Below are 27,067 nucleotides of genomic sequence, written 5' to 3' on the forward strand. Positions count from 1 at the left end.
TTATTATAATACTTGGGTTTGTCTTCTTGAGCAGACCTTTGTAATTTTCTGTTCCACTCTTTTACCGCGTTCTTTCTTCCTTTTGCTTTAGCATCGTTACGCAGCAGAGCAAATTTCAGAGTCTCTTCTGACATCCATTTTGGTCTTTTATTTCTTTCTTGTCTTAATGACCTTTTACTTTCTTTTTCTATGATTTTCTTAATGTCATCCCACAATTTTTATGGTCTTCAATCATTGGTGTCTAATGCATCAAATCTGTTCTTAAGTCCATCTCTAAATTCAGCTAGGATATGTTAAAGATAATATTCTCACTTTTGTGGACTTCTTTTAGTTTTCTTCAGTTTCAGCAGAACTTGCAAATGAGCAATTGATGGTTTGTTTTCTTTTGGCTAATGATATTGAGCTTTTCCATCATTGCCAAAGCAAATGGAAGAAATGAGAAAGTAAAAGAGCTGAACTGAGAATTTCAAAGGGCAGCTCAAGAAGACAACATTAAGTATTTTGTATATTGGAGGAAGACTCATTAATAACCTGTGATATGCTGCTGATACAACTTTGCTTGCTAGAAGTGAAGAGGACTTAAAATATTTGCTAACGAAGATCAAAGACTACACAGCCTTCAGTATGGTTTGCACCTCAATGTATAGAAAACAAAAATCCTCTCAATTGGACCAATAATTAACATTACAATAGAGAAAAGATTGAAGTTATCAAATACTTTACTTTGCTTGGATCTATAATCAACACTCATGGAAACAGGAGTCAAGAAATCAGTTGACATATTTCATTAGGCTAATCTGTTATACAAGACAGTAGAAAGTGTTCAAGAGCAAGATATCAATTTGGGAAATAAGGTGTACTTGATCCAAGCCATGGTATTTTCAATTGCCTCATATGCATGTGAAAGTCTGGCAATGAATAAGGAAAGCCACAGAAAAATTGATGCATTTGAGCTATGGTGTTGGAGAAGAATACCGAAAGTATCATGCCTGAAAACAAACAAATCTGTGTTGGGAGAGGTACATCCAGAATACTTCCTAGAAATCAGGACAGTGAGACTTCACCTTTCATATTTCAGGTATGTTATCAGGAAGGACCAGTGCCTGAAGAAGGACATCATGCTTGGTAAAGTGAATGGCCAGTGAAAAAGAAGAAATTCCCAATAAGATGGACTGACACAGTGACAGCAGCAATGGGCTCAAGCGTAATAATAATTGTATGGATGCGCAGGACTGGTTGACATTTCTTTCTGTTGTGTATAAGCCACTGTGAGTTAGAGCTAACTCAATGGCACCTAGCTAACAACAACAACAAGAGTTATGCTTTAATTCAGATAAGCAATAACTTTTTGTATAGGTTTGTCTCATGCAATATTTAGACATACTCTACTAAAATTCTATCCTTTATTTACTTGGAATCCAAATTTAATTGTGTTGCATTTTATCAGGCATATTCTGTACTTGTGTTGATCTAATCCTACATAGATAATAAAAACTAAAATTGGAGGACTTATGGGGTTCATCAGTATGAATAAAACATATGAATGTAAGTCTAAACGTATTGCAGTTGGGTTTCAGTTTATAAATGTATAGCCCAAGCAAAATATGTCCAAACATGTTTTTGCTATCATTGTATGACAGCATACAAATTCTGTCATCAATACACCTGTCTTAGTTATGGTAGGGTGTTTTCAAAAAAGGTCCAATCAAAAGAGTGGTTTCCAAGAGAATCTGTTGAATCATTTAACTCAAGGCATACAAGTCAGCTCAGAAGGTTTTGGAGACCATTTTTTGGGACTCCAAAAAGGTGATCTTGATAGATTTTCTTGAAAGACATGGGGGTGTCATGAAAAACATCTAAAACTGTTGGTGAGAAAAAGACCATGCAAGTTATGGAATATTTTTCATTCACAACAATGCATCTGCTCATTCTTCAAGCATAACAAGGGCTATCCTATTAAGAGTTTCATGCCTCATCCATTCTACCAGCCTTCCAAGTTCCTTGTTTTCTAAAACTCAAATAACAGTTTAGAAGAGCACAATCTGAGTCCTTCAAAGACGCCAAAGCTTCCATTTTGACATAGTGTAAGTCGAAGAACACAGAATTTGTTAAGGAAGGGATTGTTGTTGTTGTTAAGTACCATCGAGTTGGTTCTGACTCATAGCAGCTGTCTATAGGATTTGGAGGAGCGACTGGAGAGATGGAAACACTGTTTTCAGAAAAAGGATATGTTGAGAAATAGCTTCACATTTTGATATTTTTGTTTAATAAAGGTTTATATGATTTTGTAGAAATACTTTTAACTTGCCCATGTATAAAAACCCTATTACCACTCACCATTGAAACACTAATTGCTGATGTGAAAGATTATTCTTCATTCAGAGAGTGGGAAACCATGGCAGAACCTTATAGGTATGGTAAAATCATGGTCCATAAGAAAGACCTAGAAGTTTTATGCTAGTGGATAGGCCAGGGAAACAATTTTTGAGAGAAATATTTTAATTAGAATTAATAAAATGGTGATCTATTTCCAAAAATCAGTCACTAAAATCCCGATGGACTACAGTGATCTCATCTATAACCAATTAGATCATGTAGATGGCTCAAGACAAGGAAGTCTATTCCATTATGTATGGGGTCAACCATATCATAGGCCTGACTCAACAGAAGTTAACAACAAAAGGTACTATACGAAGGATTTACATGTGTTATCTCTCTTAACTCTTAATGCAATTCCAGGGAAACACAATAGGTGATGTGATGGCCAATGTCATAGTCGTTTTTGTGTAACAGAATTTTATAAACAAATACCTTCTTCATGATGAAGAAACTGTGTATAAGGGGTAATTGCACTGGGTTACTTAAATTTGAAATTAGCATTCTGAATTTATTTACTGATTTAGCAAATATAATCTTAATATCCTTCTACCAGAATCTTTGAATGTATCCTCTGAAGTACTGAGAGAAAGAACAAATTGTAACTCAGTACAAATTTGAGGAATGTTTTTAAGTACCCCAGCAGAATACTGAAAACCATTCCCACAAGGAATGCCAAATAACCTCACTGCCCATCCTTTTTATGACTTCGTTAAATGGGTGGGAGGTAAAAGTGAAGGCCAGCATTATGTAAGAGAAGAGATTTATTTAATTATCCTTGTGGTACAGTGATCACTACACACAGCTGTTAACCAAAAGTTTGGTGGTGGGAACCTACCAGTTGCACTGCATGAGAAAGGTGTGGCAGTCACTTTGGCAATAGCCATAACCTGTTTCTACGAGATTCTATGTCTTAGAATCAACCTGATGGCAATGAGTTTGGTTTGGAGTATTGTTTGAACATTCTGCTGTTATTTTCAAATAATCTATCCAAGAACAGAGTTCCCGTTCAGATTAAAGTTATTATTTTTGCATCTGTTTCTATTGTCAGGTATCAGTCCCAACTCATCAGATTCTTTGATAATACAATTGCATGATTGTAAGTGTTTTTCCTTAATTATATAATAATACATTTTCTTTACTCTTCTTTTTACTATCATGGATAATGAGGATACTGTAGACTCTTTACTTAGCTAAGAACAATTTTCATTCTCTTTAACAAAATGGCATGTTTAAACTTTGGGACTCAGATAAACAGAGTTAAATATATTAACATCTACCTTCATTCCAGGATTTCCAGGAAAACCAGAAGAGCCAGGTATTCCAAGAGGACCCTATTAAAAAACAAATCACAAAAGGGATCAGATATGTTCTTAATAGCTAATTGTTGTTGTTGTTATGTGCCGTGGAGTCGGATCTGACTCACAGTGACCCTGTACAGGGTTTCTGAGGCTATAAATCTTCATGGGAGCAGAAAGCCTCATCTTTCTCCCACGGAACAGCTGGTAGTTTCGAACTGCTGACCCTGAAGATAGCAGCCTAATTCGTAACCATTAACTACCAGAGCTCCTTTAGTTTGCCATTTATTCTTTGATAACTCAGTATTTGAACACACAATATAAGAATAATCTGCTTTAATACTTTAAAATCATAAAAGTAATTACATAACCTTATTATAAGTACATACTTTCCAATACTGATATAAAATATTACAAAAATACATGTCCAATTCATTAAAAATATTAGGATTTCTCACTTGTAGTACATAAGAGTCGATTCAGACTTTATGGTAAGTTTGAACTGCTGACCTTGTGGTTAACAGTCCAGTGCTTATCCTACAGTGCCATACCTGGACTTATATTAGTTGCTCTATAAATGTTCATAAATATACAAATGGAAGGATGAATAAATAAATGAGGGAATGAATATGAATGTAATAAAACTCACCATTGGGCCAGGTTTTCCAGGCATTCCATGTGCACCTCGTTGTCCCTAGTAGGAGCAACAAAAAAGGCAAGATAAAATAACATTACATTATCTACAATATTTACTCACCATTTATATGCTTTAAAATTTTTTTCCAAGCAAAATAAAGTGAAAATTAATAATTATTGTTTACTGAAAACTCATAATAAAATAACATTCATAAAACAATGGTTGTTATGTTGTTATGTGCCGTGGAGTCAGTTCCAACTCAAAGCAGCCCTGTACAGGATTTCCAAGGCTGTTGGTACTTTCGAACTGCTGACCTTGTGGTTTGCAGCCTGATTCGTAACCACTATGCTACCAGAGCTCCTTACCAATTGTAAGGTAGTAATAAACATATCAATTCTTACAGCAATATTAAAGCAAAACAAAATAGATTAAAATTTAAAGGAGACACTGTATTTCATGCTTGTGAACATGACTTCAACCCATATATCCGTGGCATGAGAGGCAGTCAGATTTCATTGAATCGAGCAGGAAAGGGCTCTACAGTAAATTCAGGCTATAAGCTAAGCAGCCCTGTAGCTTGGTTCATATAATCCAATGAACTTTGTGGTATTGAATGTAAAACTTAGGAAATGTGCTCCATAGAGCCTGTGGCAAATTCTAATGGCAGAATCACAACACAGGTCTTCATGTTCTGGAATAAGGACATGTCATCTGTGGCAGAGATGTATACATCTTTTGAAAGTAAACTCTATGTATGTTACTGGATCTTGGTGCCCTGACCATAAGGTACTAAATGGATAAAAGTGTCAATAAGGGTCTGGTTTTGACCTTTAAAATCAACCACCCCAAACCAGCAAAGGTAATAATTAGTAGGAGAGAGAGATAATAAGTATTAGTAGTAACTCTAAAACCAAAGGTTGTAATTTGACCTAGTCCCTTTTATAATTGTCCTTGGGAAAGAGATGAACTAGAATTCTAAAGGAGTTATTCCCATATAGGTTGAACTTATTATACAAGTAAGTGAATCCAAGCAGCATAGAGTGAGACTGTAGAAGATGCTGCTGTGAGCTGCCAGATGCCCTTTCAGTATGGAGGTATTCATTTTGTAAGCTTATGGAGTGTTTCCTATTAAAACTTGACAGCTAATCTGTACCCAGGAATTACTATTGCTTTCAGTTAAAGGACACTGCTTCAAGGTTACAGCGTTTCTTATGAGGCAAAGCTATCCAATGACTGCTCAATGTAGGGGTAAAAAGGTTTTGATCCCTAGTCTTAAATTAGTACAACTCTGAAAGGCCACTGAGATTCAGAGCTCTCCATAGGATCAGCTGAGACTTCTGTTGTAAATATACATCATTATTTGTCTTGCCTCTCTGTCCAATCTTCCATTCTTCACTCTCACAGTTGCTATTGCCAAGAATAGTGCTAAAAACTTTTTCTACACAAAAATCTCCTCCGAGTCTAATTCCCAGAGAATAGAATCTAAGACATAAAGCTACTTGCTAATATCACATTGTTAATTAAATTGGTTTCAGAAATATGCTTCTTATATAAAAATTGTCATATTTTAATTTTGATTTTCTAGAAATCAAGAAATTACTTCAAATTCCAAGTTTCTTTGGACTTACATGTTACACCATTCCTTTTTACTTTCTTGTTCCCAGCTTAGTAAACCATATGGTTGTCAGATTCAAAATGGCCAATGTCGGTCCATTTCAGTTCACTAACGCCTAGGATATCAATCGTCATTCATTCAATTTCTTTTTTGGTAACTTTCAATTTTCCTCAATTCATTTTTCAAACAATCTGTGTTCCAATTATATTGGATGTTTGAATCAGATTCTTCTCATTTTGAGTTGTGCTCCATCAGCAAATGAAGGTACCGAAAGCTTTACTCCATTCACGCCATCATGGTCAACTCTTAGGAGGCATCTTTTATCCATTTGCATTTTGAATGCCTTCCAACCCAAGGGGCCTATCTTCCAGCACTGTATTTGACAATATTTTGGTGCTGTTCATAACTTTTTCATCTTCCAGCACTATATTTGACAACGTTCTGCTGCTGTTCATAAGGTTTTCAGTGGCTAAACATCATTCCCAAAATTGTCTGTCTCTCCTTCTTTCTAGTCTGTCTTAATCTGCAGACTCTGTTGAAATCTGCCCACCATGATGACCCTGCTGGCATTCAAAGTATCAGGGCCCAGCTTCCAGCATCACAACAACACATCACAGTCTGATAAAGTGACAGATGAATAGGGGGAGTGGTGGTGGTGGTGGCGGTGGTGTGCCCCCTGAGTCATTTCCAACCCATAGCAACCCTGTATAGGATTTCTGGGAGCAGCTGGTGGGTTTGAACTCCTGACTTTGTGGTTCAAAGTTCAGTGCTGATCCTACACTGTCACACCAGGAAGGCTGCCTAATTAATTTCAGCATAGGATCAACTTTCTGTTTCTTTAACATTTTATTTTTTTGAAATTATATGTATATATATATATATACATATACATATACTGTGATGTCAATATCTTTATTGACATAAAATATATCAAGACAATGAAAACGACTTTACCAAAGTACACAGAAATACCTTATAACTTTTCTTACATATAATTTTTTAAATTAAAAGCTCTATTGATTATAAGATACTATTCTAGGCATTTTACAGATTTCCATTAATTCTTATTAGAACCCTTTGGCATTTGTTAGCTCCATTTCTGAATGTCAGAAAGGTTAAGTGATTGACCAGCCATTAAATTAGTTACATATATGTTAAATAAACTATTATTTAACTTCCATATGTTTCTTTAGGAAAAGCACATTAATCATGCCTACCTTTCAGGATTGTGAGAAATATGAAAAAAAGGTATTTGGAAAAATGCTAATCATATATTTGATAAACTATTATAATCTAATTACTATTCTGAAGTCCATGTTTTCCACTAAGTCATGTTGCTACAAGTTTTCATTATTTTTCAAATTTTGCTATTAGAAATAAATAGGTGATGAATGTTCTTTGCTTATATAAAACATTAAGAAAAACTAGGTCAAAGGTATAGGGGAATTCTTTATACAATCTTTACAATTTTCCTATAAACCTAAATTTATTCTAAAGTAAGTTTTAAACGGAAAAAGGCTACCAATATTGTTATTCTCATTTCAAAGGAACATTCAATATTGTAAACCTGGAAAAGAAAAAACACATCTCGCATAATAATTCGAAGAATGCATACTTACTGGAGCACCCTGTGGCCCAAGTCTCCCTCTCTCTCCTGGCATTCCCCTAGGACCCTGTAAATGAAAGTGGAAAATATCCTTTAAAGAATCTAATTTGGACTCTGGGGAAATTTGAGTACACTACTCAATCCAGTTAAGATTCAATATAATTACCAAACAGTAGTATTTCTAGGGACAATTTGGGTTCAGAAAGCTTTCTACTTGTGGAGATACATAATCTACCAGCTCTTACCTATACAGATTTCACCTAATCTGCATTTAATGACTTGAATCTAGAATAATTCTTATTCGATAACAAACTACAGAAAAGCAGTAAGATTATTTATTGAAAAGACAATGTGATGCAGTAAGTCTTCTACATTTGAAGGACCAAAGAAATATAGAAGAATTAAACTGATACCTACCATGGGACCCAGAGCACCCATTGGACCAGTAGGACCAGCTTCACCCTAAAGCAAAAAGGAAATTAAATTACAATATACGAAAGCTACATCTGATATTCACATCACTTTATTCCATATGTGTATCATTCTAATGGCATATTGTCAAAGTGGCCATTTGAAAGCCTTAATTCAATAAAAGACCTCAACATTCTGTTCTATTGTCTTTCCTCAAAAATGCAATGAGAATTTAGTTTCTGTGCAAATAAGTATAAAATAAAATTGGGGACATAAAGAAAACTGAAGAACTACCATACCTAGCTTAATTCTATGCCTATGCTTAATAATACTTTAGCTCATATAAAACCTTAAATTCTAAAAATTAATGAATATTTAAGATTTATTATAGGCACTTTGGAACTAAGTTTTAAAACCAAATGCATTTCTACATATATATCTTATGATGCTTCCCACTGAAAAGTCCTCCACATTTCCTTGATGTTCTCTTTCCCTCTGGAAGCAAACATTTTTTTTTTAAAGAAATCATGGCCAGTAGGCCCTGGGATTAAAAGGGAACTCAAGAGTGAGGTTAAAGGAGCATCTAAACTTCTCAGATATCTTTGAGAGGGTGGAATCACAGGGCCATCTTCATGTAAAGACAACAGCCACCCTCCATTGGCACAATCCCAGGGCTATGGAGGTTATTTTTGGTGGTGTGCTGTTGTAGTGCCATCGAGTCAACTCTGACTCATAGCGACCCTATATAGGGTTTTCAAGGAGCAGCTGTTAAGTTTAAACCACCCAGCTTGTGGTGGACAGTCTAGCACTTATTCTACAGCAACATATAAGGTTATATCATCTCTCCTGGTAAAGTTATTGCTGACTGACCTATGGAAAATTATTTTTGCCTATTTAGCCATCTATTTGTAGCCTTCCAGAACAATTGAAAGTAATCAAAGTACAACTGCAATGCTGCACTGAGCTCATACTGAGATGCTACACAGTTACCTTGGAACCAGTTGCTCCAACTTCACCTTTAGGGCCGTCAAGACCTTTGTGTCCCTGAGAAGAAAAATAGCAGGTGTATTTGTATATTTATTTTTGATTCTCAAAGCATAAAAGAAGAAACAAAAAATAAGCTCACAGAAAATGCCTTATGAAAAATGGATTTCAAAAAATTTTAATAATGTTTTCAAATTTTTTACTTACTTGAAATTCTATTCAAAGGAAATAAAAGTAGGAATTCCCCTTGAGTTTAATAATATTATAATATTTAAGTTAATAAAACAATAATATTTAGCTTTCAATGTCTCCACCTTTAAAATATTGATAACTTCTCGAAATTTAAACTACAGCTACAAATAAAAAATGTATGCCTACTTTAGTGAAAACAAATAGTTGCAAAGTTTATATAAGATATGCGTTATATTCAGATGTAACGTTCAAGTGATTTAATAACTAGTACAGCAGCAAACATTTGTCAGAAGCTCAACTTCTCAAAACAAAGAATAGTCACTGTATACTGGCTAAATGTTATCTGTTTTCTTCTATATATTGATATATAATAGCTATATTTCCCATATGTTATATTATAAAAGGAGAGGCATTCTATGGTTTTCAAGTCTGGGTTGATTATCTCCTACAGTTAAGAATACTTTCTACACATACCATGTCACTATCAAATCAAATTATATTAAAAATAAATCTGAAAACAACATTGTAACTTCTGTAGCCATGGATGGACACTGTAATTGCAGCCAGTAACAAACAAAGGAAAGGGGTAGGAAGATAATTCTCCCCAGATCCTACTAAGTAAAATACAGTATCTGAGAGGATTACAATGGATTAAACTTACCCGGTGACCCTTGAGGCCTGGAAGACCAGGTGCCCCAGGAAAGCCTCTAGCTCCCTGGTGGAAAAGAGAGAAAGAAAAAATTTCAGAATAATGAATAAGGCTACGAAGCTGTTTAGTATACTTTTTATTTTAAAAAATAATTTTTACACAGTTTTTACTAACAGTCTAAAGAAGAAAAAGTAACAGTAAAGTATATTTCTTCTATCAAATATAACTATAGTTAAGTACCATCGAGTTGGTTCACACTCATAAAAACCCTGTGTAGGGTGTCTGAGGAGCAGCTGTTGAGTTTGAATCACCGACCTTGAGGTTCAAACCAACCTTATGGTGGGTCAAGTGCTTAATCTACAGCATCACATCAACTACACAACCCAAAATTAGCAAAGCAAACAGTTGTTAGAAATGGAAATTTGGCATACGCAAAGACTCAGATTAATGCCAAATATTAATCTGATGATATTTTCAAATTTTTAAATATCACTATTTTATGATTAGTAGAAAGAGACAAAACCAAAACAAGAAAGTAAGTACAAATCAACATATTCAGTCATTAAACCATGTAAGTTGTTTAAAATATAAGGGGAAATGTATCAGGAGATAAATCTAAGGTAAAAATATATTGCATCTCTTTTACACTGTCACTTTATATTTGGTAGAAGATCTGAATTTCTAAATATTGGCAGTTAGATATAATTGAGAGAATAGTATTAAAATGTGATCTGAAAAATACTTTTTAATGAAATATTCAAGAACAGTTATGTGGATTTGTGATTTTAAAACTAAATAAGGAAATAAAACAGCCAACAGATAGGGAAGTCAAGAAATACAGAGTATAGCATGGCTTAATTTCTGCTAGTTTTATGCTTCTTCCACTGAAAAGCCAAAGACAAAATAACAATTAAAATCAAACAGAAAATTAAATCCAAATGGTACCACTACTGCTCAATAATATTTGATCTTTTTTCTTCAGATTCTTAGAATAGATAAGGAACTCATCAATTATTTCCTTATTCCCATTTCCTACATGAATTTGATTTTGAATTGAATTCCCAATGCAATCTGCCAAGAGTAGACTGTGAGTTCCTTGATAGCACTTAGGTTTATGACTGGCATTTAATGGACAGTTAGTGAATAATATTCAAGTAAACAACCAGATGAAGAAACTAACATTTCTCTAGGCTCTCAGCATTTTACCTAAACTTTCCTTAAAGGGTTTAACAGATGACAAAACCCATCTGTTCTGAGCATCATAGAATTCATTTATTGTTTACTAAGTGGATTCATAAACAACTCAATAAATGAGCTTCATGTGATAAAAGTAAAGCAATCATTCTTCCATGACTTCTCCAGAAGGAAGTATTTCTTTGGTGTTTGGGGAATTCCACAAGAAGGCCATATCAAGCCATGCTTTCTGAACAAATGAAACTCTAATTCTGTTTACACAGCCCTGCTTAGGAATTCTTTCACTATGAGACCTCCCTTTAAGTGTTTCCACTGGACTACTTCCCTTTATTGTAGCTTGCCTCCCCTCCTTCCTAAGCAGGAAACTCGGTACACATCCAACTAAGCCTATAGGGGAATTACTGTTCTATGTTATTTCAAATAATTAGTTACCCTTTCAGGTTTTTTCTTTCTTTTTATGGGCTTCAAGGGAAATTCTCATGTGATTATATATTCCTGATACAAGAAGAAAATGAACCAGATGTACTAGTGCTCATAAAAAAGTCTCATTTTGCTGACCCAAGGCTGTCATCACATAGCAGTCACATGTTTTTGGACTGCAATTGCAGAATACATCTGTGACCTGCTGGCAGGACCCATTTCCTCCCCAGGCAGTGCCTGGTCCTGGGTATGTGTAAGAGTGCAGCTCAATGGGAGGCTCCAGTCTGGATTGGTTGAAATGGACATTTATGTGAATAATTAAACCTCCTGCCTTTGTTTGCATTTCCTTCCCAGATGGATGGGGAAAGGAAGGAAAAAGAGAAAAAGCAGAGAACTGAGGAATTGGTTTTATATTTGTAACCAAATGTTTGTGCTTTATGTTGCTGTTGTTTAGTGCCATGGAGTTGGTTCTGATTCACAATGACCCTATAGAGGGTTTCCAAGGTAGGTTTGAACTGCTAACATTGTTATTAGCAGTCCAGTGCTTACTCCAGAGCACCACACCAGGACTCCATATAAATTCCCTCAAAAGAAGAGCATTCATTTGTTTAAAAACATCCTAGCACTGAACATCATCAAGTTTCAGAAAATAAACAAAATAATGTTACTATTGGCTCTGTTGAGTGATAAAAACATTAGGAAATTGTAGGAAAGCATTAGGAGACTAAGTCAGGAAAACTCTTTGAGTAGGGATGTTCCAGGACTTTTTTGCTTGCTTATTATTCTTGAAATTTCACTACGGCCTGTGTAGCTAGCAAACATTGTGGGAGGACCTATCAATGTAAGTAAGCATCAGTGAAGACAGAAAGGTGGGTTCAGAATGTAGTCAAATTGCCCAGGTCATGGATTGTCATGGAGTGGATTTCAGGGACCCGTCTCTTAGTAAATAGCAGAGAAAGAAAACAGCTGTGTGAGAAAGCTGGCAATTGGTGCAGTCTGTCATTAGATTTTAGGACCTAGAACATCAATCAAGAATTTCAGCCAAAACAAGGACTTGGAGAGCAGCCATGGAGGCATCCTGTTCACAATTTATTATCCATGACTGATAAAGCCCATGCCAACAAATTATCTTCAAGCTATCATTTTATACATGTAGGACAATTAAAGTAGAAAAGTTGGAAAAATAAAAAATGATAAACACAACTGAATTGTTTGAAAAGATTTTAAAAACTCATAATTATTGGATTATCTGAAAATTCAGTGTTCAGTTTGGACAGTTACCTTGCATTGGTACCATATGAATAATTCTCTGAAAAAATACTTAATTGTGCTCATTCTGAACTTGTACATAAACCAAGATGCAGTTGTTCCAACAGAACAAGGAGATACTTCCAAATTTAAAGTTGTGTGTCAGGGTTGTATCCTTTCACCAGATTGAATCAGTCTATATGGTGAGCAAAGGAGCTCTGGTAGTGTAGTGGTTACGAATCGGGCTGCAAACTGCAAGGTCAGCAGTTCGAAACTACCAGCCACCCCGTGGGAGAAAGATGAGGCGTTCTGCTTCCGTAAAGATTTACAGCCTTGGAAACCCTGTTCAGGGTCGCTATGGGTCGGAACCGACTCGACAGCACTTAACAACAACAACATACGGTAAGCAAATATTCTAAGAAGTTGAACTACATGAAGAAGAACAGAGCAGCAGGATGGCGGATGGCGGAAGATTCATTAGCAATCTGTAATATGCAGATGGAACAACCTTGCTTGCTGAAAGTGAAGAGTAGTTGAAGCATTTACTGATGAAGACCTTCAGTATGGATTATATCTCAACATAAAATTTTTTTTTTAAATCTTTGCAACTTGACCTAAAAGCAACATATTAAAAACCCCAGCCCATCAAGTCCATCCCAATGCCTAGGGATCTTATATGTTGTTGTTAAGTGCCGTCGAGTCGGTTCTGACCCATAGCAACCCTGTACAGGGTTTCTGAGGGTGTAAATCTTTATGGGAGTAGAAAGCCTCAACTTTCTCCCACGGAGCGGCTGGTAGTTTCGAACCACTGACCTTAAGGTTCACAGCCCGATTCGTAACCACTACACTACCAGAGCTCCTTATATAGGGTTTTCAAAACTATAAATCTTCATGAGAGTCAACAGCCTCATCTTTTCTTCCACAGAGTGTCTGGTGGGTTTGAACTACTGATTTCATGATTAGCAGCCCAACACCTAACCCACAGTATCACATTAAGCTTTCCAAGAATTTCATTTTACTTAGACCCACATTCAGCGCCCAAATGACATATAACTTTGAGACAATCTACTGCAAAATATTTCCAAAATGTTCAAAATCAAAGATGGCTCTCTGTGGACTAAGGTTCACCAGACGAAAGCCATGGTAATTCCAATTGCTTCATATGCATGTGAAAGCCGAATAAGGAAGATTGAAAAAGAATTGATGTATTTGAATTATGGTGTTGGTGAAGAATAATAAATATACCATGACTACCAGAAAAATGAATAAATCTGTCTTAAGCAGCCTGAATGCTCCTTAGAAGTGAGGATGGTGAGCCTTTGCCTCACATACTTTGGACATGTTATCAAGTGTCTCTGAAGAAAGACATTATGCTTGGTAAAATAGAGAGCCTCAGCAAGACAGAATGGCTGCAGCAATGAGCCCAAATAGAGCAATGACTTTGAGGAGGGCACAGGCCCAGACAGGTCATTGTTTCATTCTGTTGCATCAGATCACTAGGAATTGGAACCGACTCAATGTTAGCTAACAACAGCAACAACACCAACTGACAAAATACACTGTTTCACAATAGTAGAAGAGATAGTGCTTAGTAAGTACGCTCATACAATGAATTATGGGTTAGTTGTAATTTTCTCTATCTTCTGAAATGTCCTTATGCTGTAACGTTGGTGAGTATAAACTTACTGGAGATCCTGCAAATCCCACTTCACCAGGATTTCCATTTCTACCAGAGTCACCCTTTATGAAAAAAAAAAGAGGTAGAAAGGATTAAAATGTCATCTTTTGAAAGTAGATTATGTAATTCGCAAATAAAAGAAAGATCTTTAGGAAGTCCATTATCAATGCTTTAAACAGTGTAAAAATCTGAGCTCTATTCCTGAAGACAATCTAATCTAACAAATCAAATTGCAGAGATTTCATTAATAGATCCAGAATGAACAGTTATAAACTACAGTTGTCTTACCTAGCGAACCATTTTGTGAACATCAAAATATACTCACGTACAAAATTCTATTTAAACAGGTGGTACTGAATTTAAATATATCATCTTGTGATTGAAAAAAAAAAAATTCAAGCATTACCTGAGATACTTCCTCTTGGTAAAATTTAATATAATCTGAATAAATAAATCTCATGATACAAAAAAGATAAAAGTATGTATCTTTGATTTTAGTATTATACATAGATTGATAGCTACCCACGATTGTATCCTCATCTGCGGTACTACTAAGAAATGAATGCAGAGAAGCAAACTTGTTGTTCCATCCTTTCTCTGATAACATGTTTTTAATATTAGAATCTAAATTAAATCATAACTTCAATTTAAAATTCATCGGAAGAAATGCCTCAGCATTGGCATGTCATATTCCCAGTATACTGCTAGCACATTACAACCATTCCATTACATGAAGCTTGCAGAATCATGTACTGCAATCAGAACAGTGTACTTCTCTTTATGGTCACTTCCCTGGCTCAATCAGGCAAGGTTGTAGAAGTTGTGATAATTCCAGCATCTCGTGGATAATGCATAATAAAGTTGGGGAATGTAAGACAGGAAGCAGTACCTAATAATGTAATACTATCAAAATTAACAGAAATTTTAGATTTTTAAAAAATTAATCATTCTGAGTTTTCCACTCTCCACTTTAGATTGAGCTTAATAACTAAAAGGATGAAAAACAATGAAATGGGAATCAACAAAGAATATTCTTGTTAACACCAGAGCTCCTTCTTAGCCTCTTAAAAACTTCAAAGCAAAGTGATGAAAAGGAAACTTACATCTTCACCAGGTTTCCCAGGAGGGCCCTCCGGTCCACGTGCACCAATTGGACCCTAATAAACAAAGGAAACAAAGAATGTTTGCCCATATTTACCAGTACTTGCTATTGTTAAAATACAAAATACTGTGGAAGCAAAAGAAAAATATCAAAAATGCTTTATTGATGTTCTGTTTTATCTCTCAGATCATGCACCACGGGGCTAGGGGTGAGGAAAGTTTAATTTCACAAGCATATTTTCAATGCTATCTACTGATTATATTCAAAGCATAGCTTAAACACACTCCATAAAACAAAGTTTGTAGGCTGGACTGTAATTTTTTGTTTCACTAAATGGAGATCTGGAAAGTAAATTCACAATATCATTTTAATGCCTATATATAACTGGACTACATGTTTACTTGACATTACCATTTGTCCAGGTTCACCAGGTTCACCAGGAGGTCCAGTAGGGCCGACACCACCCTATAATTTAGAAAAAGGGTTTCATTTTACTTGGATCCACAATCAGCTTCTGTGGATGTAGCAGTCAAGACAGCAAATGACATGTTACAATGGGAAAATCTATTGCAAAAGACCTCTTTATAGTTAAAAAACCAAGTTGTCATTTTGAGGACTAAGTTGTGCCTAATCGAGTCATGGTATTTTCAGTTGCCTCATATACACATGAAAACTGGACAATGAATAAGGAAAATCAAAGAACTGATACATTTGAACTATGTTGTTGGTGAAGAACGGTGACTATAACATTGACTAACAGAAGAATGAACAACTCTGTCTTGGAAGACGTACAGTCAGAATGCTCCTCAGAAGTAAAGGATGATATGACTTTCTCTCATGTATTTGAGACACGTTATCAGGAGGAACAAACATCTAAAGAAGGACATTCTGTGGTAAAGTAGAGAGTCAACAAAAGAGAGGAAGACCTCAGCAAGATGGATTACAGTGGCTGCAACAATGGGTCTAAACATGTCAACAGTTGAGAGGGTGGCACATGACTGAGTCGTGTTTTGTTCTGTTGTACACAGGGTCATAGGGTCTCTATAAGTTGGAACTGACTCAATAGCACCTAACAACAAACAACAGCATATGTTTATGTATATGTACATATTCCTACATTCATATTATATATACAGACCAAAGCATAACAGAACTCTAAATCCTATACTTTCCTCTGTATAGTGTGGTTGTCCAGCCTGCTGGTCCTGTCACTTTCCAGTTTTGTATCTTTGATCAAGTTACTTAACTTCTCTGTTGTTGGTGTTGTTAAGTGCCGTCGAGTTGGTTCCGACCCATAGCGACCCTGAACAGGGTTTCTGAGCCCATAAATCTTTACGGGAGCAGAAAGCCTCATCTTTCTCCCATGGAGCAGCTGGTAGTTCCAAACTGCTGACCTTGCAGTTCACAGCCCGATTCATAAGCACTACGCTACCAGAGCTCCTTAACTTCTCTGTATCAGCATCATAATCTGTCTAATGGTTGTTGTTAACTGCCTTTAAGTCAATTCTGACTCATGAGGGCCCATGTGTACATAATGTAACTGTTTCATAGAAGTTTCAAGGCAGTGAGTTTTCAAAAGCAGATGGCTAGCCCTATCTTCTGAAGCACCTGTGGGTGAGTTTAACCACCAACGTTTCTGCTACTAGTTGAGTATTTAATCATTTGTGCTGCCAAAGTTACCTAACTTTTAAGGCTGTTATTAATATTCAGGAAGCTAATGCATACTGAAAACCTAGAGTGTTGGCAGAGAGTGAGTGTTTACTTAATGGTAATTATCGATGTCATCACAGCTTCAATACCATCATTACCATCATTAACTGCTACCTCTTCTAACCACCAATGGCAAAAATATAGAATGACTTGAAGTAAAAATCCACACGTCATAATGACAATATAGTATCATCAATTATGCTAAGGATTCTTTTCTTTCTTTCTTTAAAAACACTATCTTCTTGTTCCTGTTAAATCACTACAAAAATTAAAATGTTGTTTGTTGTTGTTAAGTGCCATAGAGTAGGTTCCGACTCACAGCGACCCTAAATAGGGTCTCTGAGGAGCTACTGGTCTGGTGACTTTGAACAGCCAACATTGTTTGTAGTCCAGTGCTGATCCCACAGTGCCACACAAGAAGTCCAAATGTTAAAATTAAAATAGCTCTACATAATCATTTTACTGTAATTTGGTAAGCTGTAGAAAGAGAGTACAATCTTAAGGTCTTTTCTAAATGTTCCTCAGAGTTAATATATAACCAATTAAGAGAACTTTCCACATGATAAAAGATAATTCTCTGTTATTTCTGAAGCATAGGCACACAATTCTTGGTATTGAAGTCACATAAAGAAATTAGATGATAAAATTTTGTACTGTGACGAAATTTTGTAAAAAAATACTGCATATATTACTGAGTGAAAATGAATTAAATATAGTCCATTCAAAGTAAATACTATAATACAAAATTCAAAGGCCATTCAAAACAGTGTGTCACACAGCCCTTGTTTTTGTTTTCTTTTTGCTACAGTATATAATTGAATTGTGACAAAACTTACCTGCTGCCCTTGTAAACCTTGTGGTCCTCTTGGGCCAACAGGACCCTAAAAACAAATGAGAGGGAAAAATTACATAGTATAATGTCGTGACAACTAGTTCAAACATTTCAAATACATTGAATCAGTTTATAAATCAGGAACAGTAAAGCTTTGACAGTTGAGGAGGATGACATTTTCCATCAGTATTAATGTGGAATGCAACTAATGAGGTGTGCCAAAAGTAAGAAAATAAAAATGAAAATTGTTTAAAAATTTATGAATGTACGTCTGTGGATAGACATGTTTAAGAAGACACATATTATTTCTTGACTTGCAATATAATCTTATTGTGGTTCTTCCATAGGACTTTGATTATCATATCATGTAAAACATATGCTTACCACAGAGCCAGGCATCAGTCCGACTTGACTTCCAAGTCCAGATTTTTCATCCAACCCAGCCATCTGAGCTGAAAATGGCTGTAAAGGCAATGTGTTGACATTTTTTTTATTCCACAGTAAAAAGGATACATCAATACAATTTTTAAATCCATTCTGAGGTTCTAATAATAAAAACTTTTTTGAAAATCGTTTAAACTTTTGACTTTAAAACAAAGTAAAAGATTTCATTCATTTATCATTGTATGTGATTTTGATCAAACGTTCTTCCTCAGAATACTTTGTTGCTTGAGAACATTTACTGCAAGGGGGCAAATGTCTGACATGATAAAAACATGGACCACTCTGATAAGTAGTTAGCCAGTCTAATTGATTTCAGGTTGAAATTTCTTTATCTGATGTCCTTTCATGTTTACAGCGGGCCGAAGATCAGACCAAAGTCTGAGAGATGCCTTTAAAACATGTCTGATAAGATTCCAGATTCCATTTTGGCTGTATTTAGACTGTATTATTGCCTCTTTGTTCTAGTAAAGCCAGTAATTTTACACAGATAAGAATTTCATAATCCTCTTAGTGAATCTATGAATGTTCAAAGCACTGAAAATTATTTTCCTCTTCATTTGCACATTTTAAAAACTCTAAGATGAAAATCCACAAAAAATGCCCATATATATTCTAACAGTTATATAACTTTTCAGATTTCAATGTGAAAAACATCTATATGATTTTAAAAATGAATTCCTGCTACAATTCAGAACCAAATATATAAGTTATTATAAAAACTATTTCTTTTATGGCACCATATGTTCCTTTGTTAAGTAATGTGATCTTCTCATAAACCCCTTAGGTCTGGTACTATGAGTTTAAAGAGGCTGGTAAAAAAAGAACTTTGTTTTATTTTCCTACATGTAGGAAACAAATTGAGGAAATAATTAAGTCTCATTTTTAGTGTCAACTCAATGGCTCTTTCATATGTGTCATTATAGACATGTCATCCTTGCTTGGTGTGGAGAACATGACACAGATTTTGTCAGCATTCTGTGACTACAGAACATCAGAAGGGTCATGGTATGTCTCTCTTTTCATTTAAATGCTAGTTGCCCTTTGGAATCAATAGGAGAAAGAATAGAGTTAATGAAATACAGAACTGACATTGATAAATGAAAATTTGAAGTTGCACTTTAAAAATTCTAGTCCAATTTTCTAACAATTCTTTGTGGATTTAATAGCTTTATTGCTGTACGTAGCAGTACTACATTCACTTTGCCACTCTCATGGTTGAAGACTAACATTAGTACTAGCACAACTGAATATCATAACAGTAATTCACTATATTGCCTGTCACGGATTAAATTTTAGTCCCCCAAAAATAGTTGCCAATTTGATCATGCTTCTCTGATTTGGCGGTTACGAATCGGACTGCGAACCTTAAGGTCAGCGGTTCGAAACTACCAGCCGCTCCGCGGGAGAAAGATGAGGCTTTCTACTCCCGTAAAGATTTACACCCTCGGAAACCCTGTACAGGGTCGCTATGGGTCGGACCCGACTCGATGGCACTCAACAACAACAACAACAACAACCCATGCTATGAGCTGATGTGATAAACCAAATCAATTGAAAAAGATTAAGGGTGGGTTATTGTTGTTGTTGTTAAGTGCCGTCAAGTCGATTTCGATCCATAGTGACCCTGTATAGGGTTTCCAAGGAGCAGCTGGTGAACTTGAACAACTTTGAAGTCTGAAGCATTAGCCCACAGTGCCACATCTTTAATCCCATCACAGACCTAATCCCATTTAAAAGGTCTTTCCCTGGGGTGTGGCCTGTAACACCTTTTATCTTACAAGAGATAAAAGAAGAAAGAAGCAAACAAAGATCAATAGAACGTACTACCATCAATAAATAAGAGTGAGACATTCCTAGAACCAGGGGAAGATTGATGCCAAGACACATGGAGATCTTCAAGGAATGGCAGGCCTACAGATGTTGAAAGGAGACCAGGACCTTCCCCTAGAGTTGGCACTCTGAATTCGGACCTGTAGTCTCCTAAACTGAGAAAGAATTAATTTCTGTTTGTTAAGATCACCTACTTGTGGTATTATGTTATAGTTGCACCAGAGAACTAATACATTACTTAAGTATGACAGTGAACAATGCACACAACTCACCCGGCTCAAGCCATCAGGTCCTGGATGTGAGGGATGTCCAGGAGGCCCTGGAGGACCAGGTTGACCAGGAACACCTGGTTCTCCATCAATTCCCTGAGGACCACGGGGACCCTAGGGAAACAAGTCAGTTAAAATTAACCATTGTCAAATATATACTTAGTAGAAAAATCGCAAGTGTAGAATTCTTGATGGTAGCTCCATCATCTTAAAAGTTAACAACAATCCAACTAATACACAGTAATTTCTTCAGTTATATCAATACTGTTCCAAACTTCTACCATTAGGACATGGTCTCGTTTATTTTACTCTTGAAGTGATAAATCCCGATGATTTAGCCAGCATGGAACAACTATCAATTTTTATTAAGTTCATCTGTACTCGAAAATGAGCTTCCTTATTTGGTTGAGTTTTACTGTTCAAGAATACTTCATCAACAGTTTCTAAATCCACTCGTCTATCCTACATTCCAAGGAGCTCTGGTAGCGTAGTGGTTATGAATCAGGCTGCTAACCTCAGGGTCAGCATTTTGAAACTACCAGCTGTTCTGCAGAGAAAGATGAGGCGTTCTGAGCACATAAAGATTTACAGCTTCAGAAACCCTGTACAGGGTCGCTATGAGTCGGAACCGATTCCACAGTACATAAACCACCACCATCCTACATTCCAGTTACTATATATGCTTCTGCTTTACTTTACCCTTTTCTCCTCACTTGGAGAAAAAAAAAAAAGGTTGGGGCTTTTGTAATGGTTTGCATAGCTGCTGGTACATGATAGATAGTTGGTATAAGTACATTTTCACATTTCAGTCATCTTTATTCTACTACTCGACATCTGGCACACTTTCATTTTCTTTCTCACTTCCGGAGGTGGGCCAGATCATTAAGAAACAAAAGGAAAATTGTACTGACCCATTCAGGTTCTATTTTTCAGAGAAAAGAGAATTGATTTCTGGCTGCCAAATTCCACCCTTCTCCAACACACATTCAAAATGCAATTGTAGAAACAGCCACATCCGCAGCTCAGGAAATATTCCAGCCCCCCAACTTTATCATTTTCACCAGCATTCGTTTTTGGATTTTCTCTTTAGCCCCTTATAAAGGGTGTCATTTGACAGAGTCTTACTTTTTTTTTTAATAAGGAAAGAGGGAACCAAAGGCACCATAACACAATGTAATTTTTCTAATTAGAAAAATTACAGGCGTTGAGAAAAAAAAAAAAAATGGTGATTGAATTGGAAGTCAATAGTAAAAGAAATTTCCCATGCTTAATGATAAGAGAAATTCCCACTGACCCACAGTAAGGACATGAACTGTACACTGATAATGCAAAAGGAATGAATTTAGAGTAAGCCGACTTGGTAGAAGGGGTAGTCACCATACTTTGGAAGGTGATGATAATGATTATTCAGAAATTTAATATCTTTCAATTTATTCAAATGTTAACTTAGATGCATTTTTATTTTTTAAAAACATTCTGAAACACTGTCAAATCAATAAGCAAAAGTATCTATTAAAATAAAAAAAGGTAAGCAAACCTGAGAAGTATGTTAGAAATTGGTTTCTTAAAACAGGATTCTTGTCCCTTAAAAGTTAAGACTTCTTATGGTCACACCAGTTTTAAACTACTGATAATTCACTACACTCTCTTCATTATATAGACTTGAAGTTAGCTTTAACTGCTACTAGAACTCCTAGGTCATACGAGGGGGCCTCAAAAAGTTTGTGGAAAAATTGAATGAAATGATAAGATTTTTTCCATGTATTTTATGAAGTTCCTTGTATTAATATGGACAGTGTGAACTGAAAATTTATATTGTCAACCTAGTCATAGAGCCTTTCATGAAAAATTCTTGATGTGCTTGGAATGTGCAGCTGTTAATTGAAAAACAGGTATGAAGAGCCCTGGTGGTACAATGGTTTAAGCACATGGCTGCTAACTGAAATGTTGGTGGTTCAAAACCAACAGCTGCTCCACAGGAGAACGATGTGGCAGTCTATGTCTGCAAAGATTTATAGCCTGGAAAGCCCTAAGGACAGTTCTACTCGGTTCTCTTGTTAAATCGGGTTTTCTGAGAAGCAGCTGTTAGGTTTGAACTTACAGTCTGTGGTTAGCAGTTCATTGCTTATCTTAAAGCATCACACCAGGACTCCCTGTTCTATATTGTTGTTGTTGTTAAGTGCTGTCAAGTCGATTCTGACCAATAGCGACCCTGTATAGGGTTTCCGAGGAGCAGCTGGCGAGCTTGAACTGCTGACCTTGCAGTTCAAAACAGTTTTGCAGTCTGGCGCATTAATTCATAGCACATAGGGTCACTTTAAGTCCAAACTGACTTGATGGCTAATAGGTTTGCTTTTTAGTATTATATACCAAATGAGAGGGAGTCCTGGTATGGTACTGTGGGATAAATCTCTGGACCACAAGGTCAGTTTGAACCACAAGGCTGACAGTTCAAACTCACCAGCCAGTCCTCGGAAACCATATACAGGGTCACTACATCAGAACCGACTCTATGACACTTAACAACAACAAACAACATACAAAAAATGAACTGGAACATAATTTCTGCTTCTAAAGAGGTTTGCAAAGACAAAACAAAAATACATAAATAAGTAAAAACTACATTAGGTGTCAATGAGAATGGAGAGAAAGTCGAGTAAATTATATTCTCTCTCCAGTCTTCTATGATGAATAATCATGTCTCAAAGTTTGCTCTGAGGAGAGCTCAATTTTCATTCACTTCATGAACCATTACGTATGGCATTTACTCTAGTCTATATAGCGCCTATGGAGTCCTGGTGTGGTGCTGTGGGTTAATGCGCCAGACTGCAAAGCCATTTGAACTACAGGGTCAGCGGTTCAAGCTCACCAGCTGCTCCTCGGAAACCCTATACAGGATCGCTATGGGTCATAACCAACTTGATGGCAACATAATATATGGTAATAACAACATATGGTTCCTGGTGTGGCACTGTGGGTTAATGCGGTAGACAGCAAGATCAGTTTGAACTGCATGGGTCGTAGTTCAAGCTCACTAGCAGCTCCTTAGAAACCCTATACAGAGTAGCTATGAGTCAGAATCGACTTGACAGCAGTTAACAACAACATAGGTTTAGAATTACACAAATATATACTGCAATTATTGAACAATATTTTATTAAAACATTCCCAACATAAATAAATATAATATACAAGATTGGAAGTGAAAATAAGAAAAATAAATAAAATCCATGATAATTTTTAACGTTAAAAATTTAAAAATAATTGCAATTTTGGAATCCATTAAAAATCATAAAAATTAGTATTTCCAAATGAGATGAATCACATAACCTCTATACTAAGGTAAATGTTTTATGTATCATCATTCCCTCCCATCCCCCAGGATACTTTGCACTATTCCAGGCATTATTATTATTATTGTTATTAAATGCCATTGAGTCGGTTCCAATTTATAGCCACCCTGTACAGATTTCCAGTAGTCCTAGTGTGGCGCTGGGGGTTAAGCGCTGGCCTGCATTCTGTTGGAACTGCAAGGTTGGAGGTTTAAGCTCACTACCGTAGGATCTCTACTAATCGCTACTAGTCGGATCCGGCTCCACAGCATTTAACAACAACAAATAGGGCTTCCAAGGAGCGACTGGTGGGTTTGAACCACCGACCTTGTGGTTCAAACAGACCCCATGGTCCAATGCTTTTGTCCTACACGCCAGGATTCCATCCCAGGTGTTGTTAAGTGTCATTAAGTCATCTCCAGTGGTGGTGATGGTGGTGGTGAAGTGCCGTGGAGTCGGTTCCGACTCATAGCGACCCTATACGGTTTCCGAGGCTGTAAATCTTTATGGGAGCAGAAAGCCTCATCTTTCTCCTGCAGAACGGCTGGTAGTTTCGAAATGCCAACCTTGAGGTTAGCAACCCAATTCATAACCACTACACTACTAGATCTCCTTTCATCCCAGGTTGCAATCGGCAATGAAAAGTACTTGCAGATAGCCACTAGAACACTAGATGGCAGTCTTAAAACATTCACATGTAGAAATAAGCTAATGACTCCAAGAACCATGTGTACTGATTAATAGTATCTTCCACAAAGCAAAGAAGATTAACACATAAAATCTTAGAGCTTACAAGATTTTATATATTTCCCGTTTTATGAATGAGAAAATTAAGACTTACAGAGACTAAATAACTTGAACAATTAGAACTCAAATTTTATAGCAAAGTAAATACAGATTTCTTAAGACATTCTTCAAGTCTACTTTTGTTCTGACAAAATGAATACAGCTTCCACAGAGGGTCTGTGCCTTATCATATGGGTTCTCCAACACTGTCTAACAGTATCTTGGCCCATATAGAAGGACAGGAGGCACCACAAGCTGTTATCTCAGTCTAAATACAATTTTATTTTTGCTCTGCTCCGAACTTCGCCCATGGAAGCCAGAGTCTCAAAAACACCAGTCTTCTGAGTAGTATACGGGATCTTAAAAGTTCATGAGTGGCCATCTAAGATACAACCATTCGTCTCTCCATGTACGGAGGATAGAAGAGTGATGAGAACTGAAGTTGTTTAAAATCAATTAAGCCAATGGACTAGTGGAGCATGTAAATATTAGTCTCAATGACTCTGAGACCAGAACTGGAGGGGGCCTGGCTACAACTACCAACTGCTCTGAAATAGATCCCATCAGAAGGTATCAGATAGATAGAGTGACAAAAAATGTAAAACACAACTGAAAATTATAAACAAACAAAAAAAACAGGCTTAGTAGTCAAAAAGAAACTATGGCCCTCAGCCACCCTTTAAGCCTGGAAAGGAACTCACTCTCATGGCCCAATTTTCAGCCAAGCATTAGATCCGTATATACAGGGTGGGCAACAACACTAGTAAGGTATGTTCACCATGGAATGATCAATCATTCAAAATCAAAAGGGCAACATTTACCTTTAAGGACATAGATGAGAAGGGATGGGAAGATGGGTGGAAGATAAATAGGAAAAGTGGGATAATTGTTGTTGCATGGAAAGGATTGAAATCATTGAGATAAAACAAAGTGCATGACTTGCTGAATATAAAACTGATGATCTTGTCTGAAAACCTCCACTCAGTTCACAATAAGAAGTTAGAAAAATAAAAAGGAATAACCAAACTTTGCAAATTTGATAACTGCTCTTCTCTAAAAATAATTTAAAAATTTATAAGTCATAATAAAACTACTGGGATGCTGTTGGATAAGCAATGGACTTTTAACTACAAGGTTGGTGTTTCAAACTCACCATTTGCTCATTGAAAACTCTATAGATGGTCGCTATGAGTTGGAACCAACTTGACGGCACATAACAACAACAACAAAACTCAATAAAGTAACTATTCTGAATTAGTAATGATCCACAGCTTTTCCCTTCAGCTCCAACTGTCTTCCAGGAGTCGCTTAGGTGGACTAAAGCTCTGACTATCACAATACAGTGTGGTATTGCAATGTAACCTGTTTCTCTTCCTACTTCCATTCTCGTTAAACACTGCAGAAGGCTACCAATGTACAGCTCAAACACTATTGACATTTTGGAGCACTGATGTGGTGCTGGAAAATAAGCACTGGACTGCTAACCACAAGGTCAGTAGTTCAAATCCACCAGCTACTCCTTGGAAACTCTAAACAGGTTCACAGTGAGCCAGAACGCAACTCGATGGCATTTAACAAGTCTTTGATGAGGAGGATGTCAGCATTCCTCTTTTCTAATTACTAGATGACAACGGTGGTGGTGGTTGTGTCCTGTCAAGTCAGTTTTGACTCACAGAGACTCTGTATAAGCTTTCCGAGCTATACATCTTTATGCAAGTCCAAAGTTTCATTTGTCTCCCAGAGCGGCTGGTAGATTCAAACTGTTGACCTTATGATTATCAGCCCAACTCATAATCCACTATGCTACAGGGCTCCTTAGATGACAATGGTATTCTTGTTAAGTGCTATGGAGTCAGTTCCAACTCATAGCAACCGCCTATAAGGTTTCTGAGGAACAGCGGGTGAGCTTGAACCTTGCGGTTCAAAACGACCTTGCAGTCCAGCACATTAACCCACAGAGCCACACCAGGAATTTATTAATGAAAAATGTCTCTAAATTGAAACTAAACCAAACCCACTTCCACCAAGTCCATTTCAACTCACTCATATTGCCAAATGTCCCCAGGGGATGAATAGACAAAAGACTGCTCAAGATTAAGAACTGTTGATATCAAGATATTCTCAGCAATTCATTGCTTAACTCTTATCACATGTCCTCCATTTTAAACATATTGTCCCTGACAAGTAAGCAACCTGTCAGGGAATTGACAAACAATGACGTCCTAGAGCTGATTTGCACTGATTCCTAAGAGCTGGTTATGCACATCTCTTCCCAACCCAGTATTTTCTCATGAAGGCCACTTGAAATCAGCTATGCTAAGAGTATTTATACCAGAAAATTAGTAAAAGTTCCAAATCAGGATTTTTTTAAAAAGAAAGCTAGTTGTTAAATACTTACTAATTTAACACTCAATTGATTAAGAGAGGTATGTGGTGGCTGTCTGCCATGGAGTC

At 36.4% G+C, this 27,067-nt stretch overlaps 1 protein-coding gene across 1 annotated transcript in view; it reads right to left on the reverse strand.

The window, feature by feature from the left end:
* COL5A2 (collagen, type V, alpha 2) overlaps window positions 1-27,067 on the reverse strand; it is a 214,197-nt gene that overhangs the window by 59,422 nt on the left and 127,708 nt on the right. Inside the window, exons 7-18 of the mRNA XM_006864036.1 lie at window positions 20,499-20,609; window positions 18,337-18,414; window positions 17,957-18,001; window positions 15,822-15,875; window positions 15,412-15,465; window positions 14,317-14,370; window positions 9,781-9,834; window positions 8,934-8,987; window positions 7,950-7,994; window positions 7,546-7,599; window positions 4,324-4,368; window positions 3,657-3,710 (exon numbers count right to left, since the gene is read on the reverse strand). Coding sequence (XP_006864098.1) covers window positions 3,657-3,710; window positions 4,324-4,368; window positions 7,546-7,599; window positions 7,950-7,994; window positions 8,934-8,987; window positions 9,781-9,834; window positions 14,317-14,370; window positions 15,412-15,465; window positions 15,822-15,875; window positions 17,957-18,001; window positions 18,337-18,414; window positions 20,499-20,609 — 702 coding nt within the window. The remainder of the gene's footprint in view (window positions 1-3,656; window positions 3,711-4,323; window positions 4,369-7,545; window positions 7,600-7,949; window positions 7,995-8,933; window positions 8,988-9,780; window positions 9,835-14,316; window positions 14,371-15,411; window positions 15,466-15,821; window positions 15,876-17,956; window positions 18,002-18,336; window positions 18,415-20,498; window positions 20,610-27,067) is intronic.

Source organism: Chrysochloris asiatica, unplaced genomic scaffold, assembly GCF_000296735.1.
Source record: "Chrysochloris asiatica unplaced genomic scaffold, ChrAsi1.0 scaffold00059, whole genome shotgun sequence".
Taxonomy (NCBI): Eukaryota; Metazoa; Chordata; class Mammalia; order Afrosoricida; family Chrysochloridae; genus Chrysochloris; species Chrysochloris asiatica.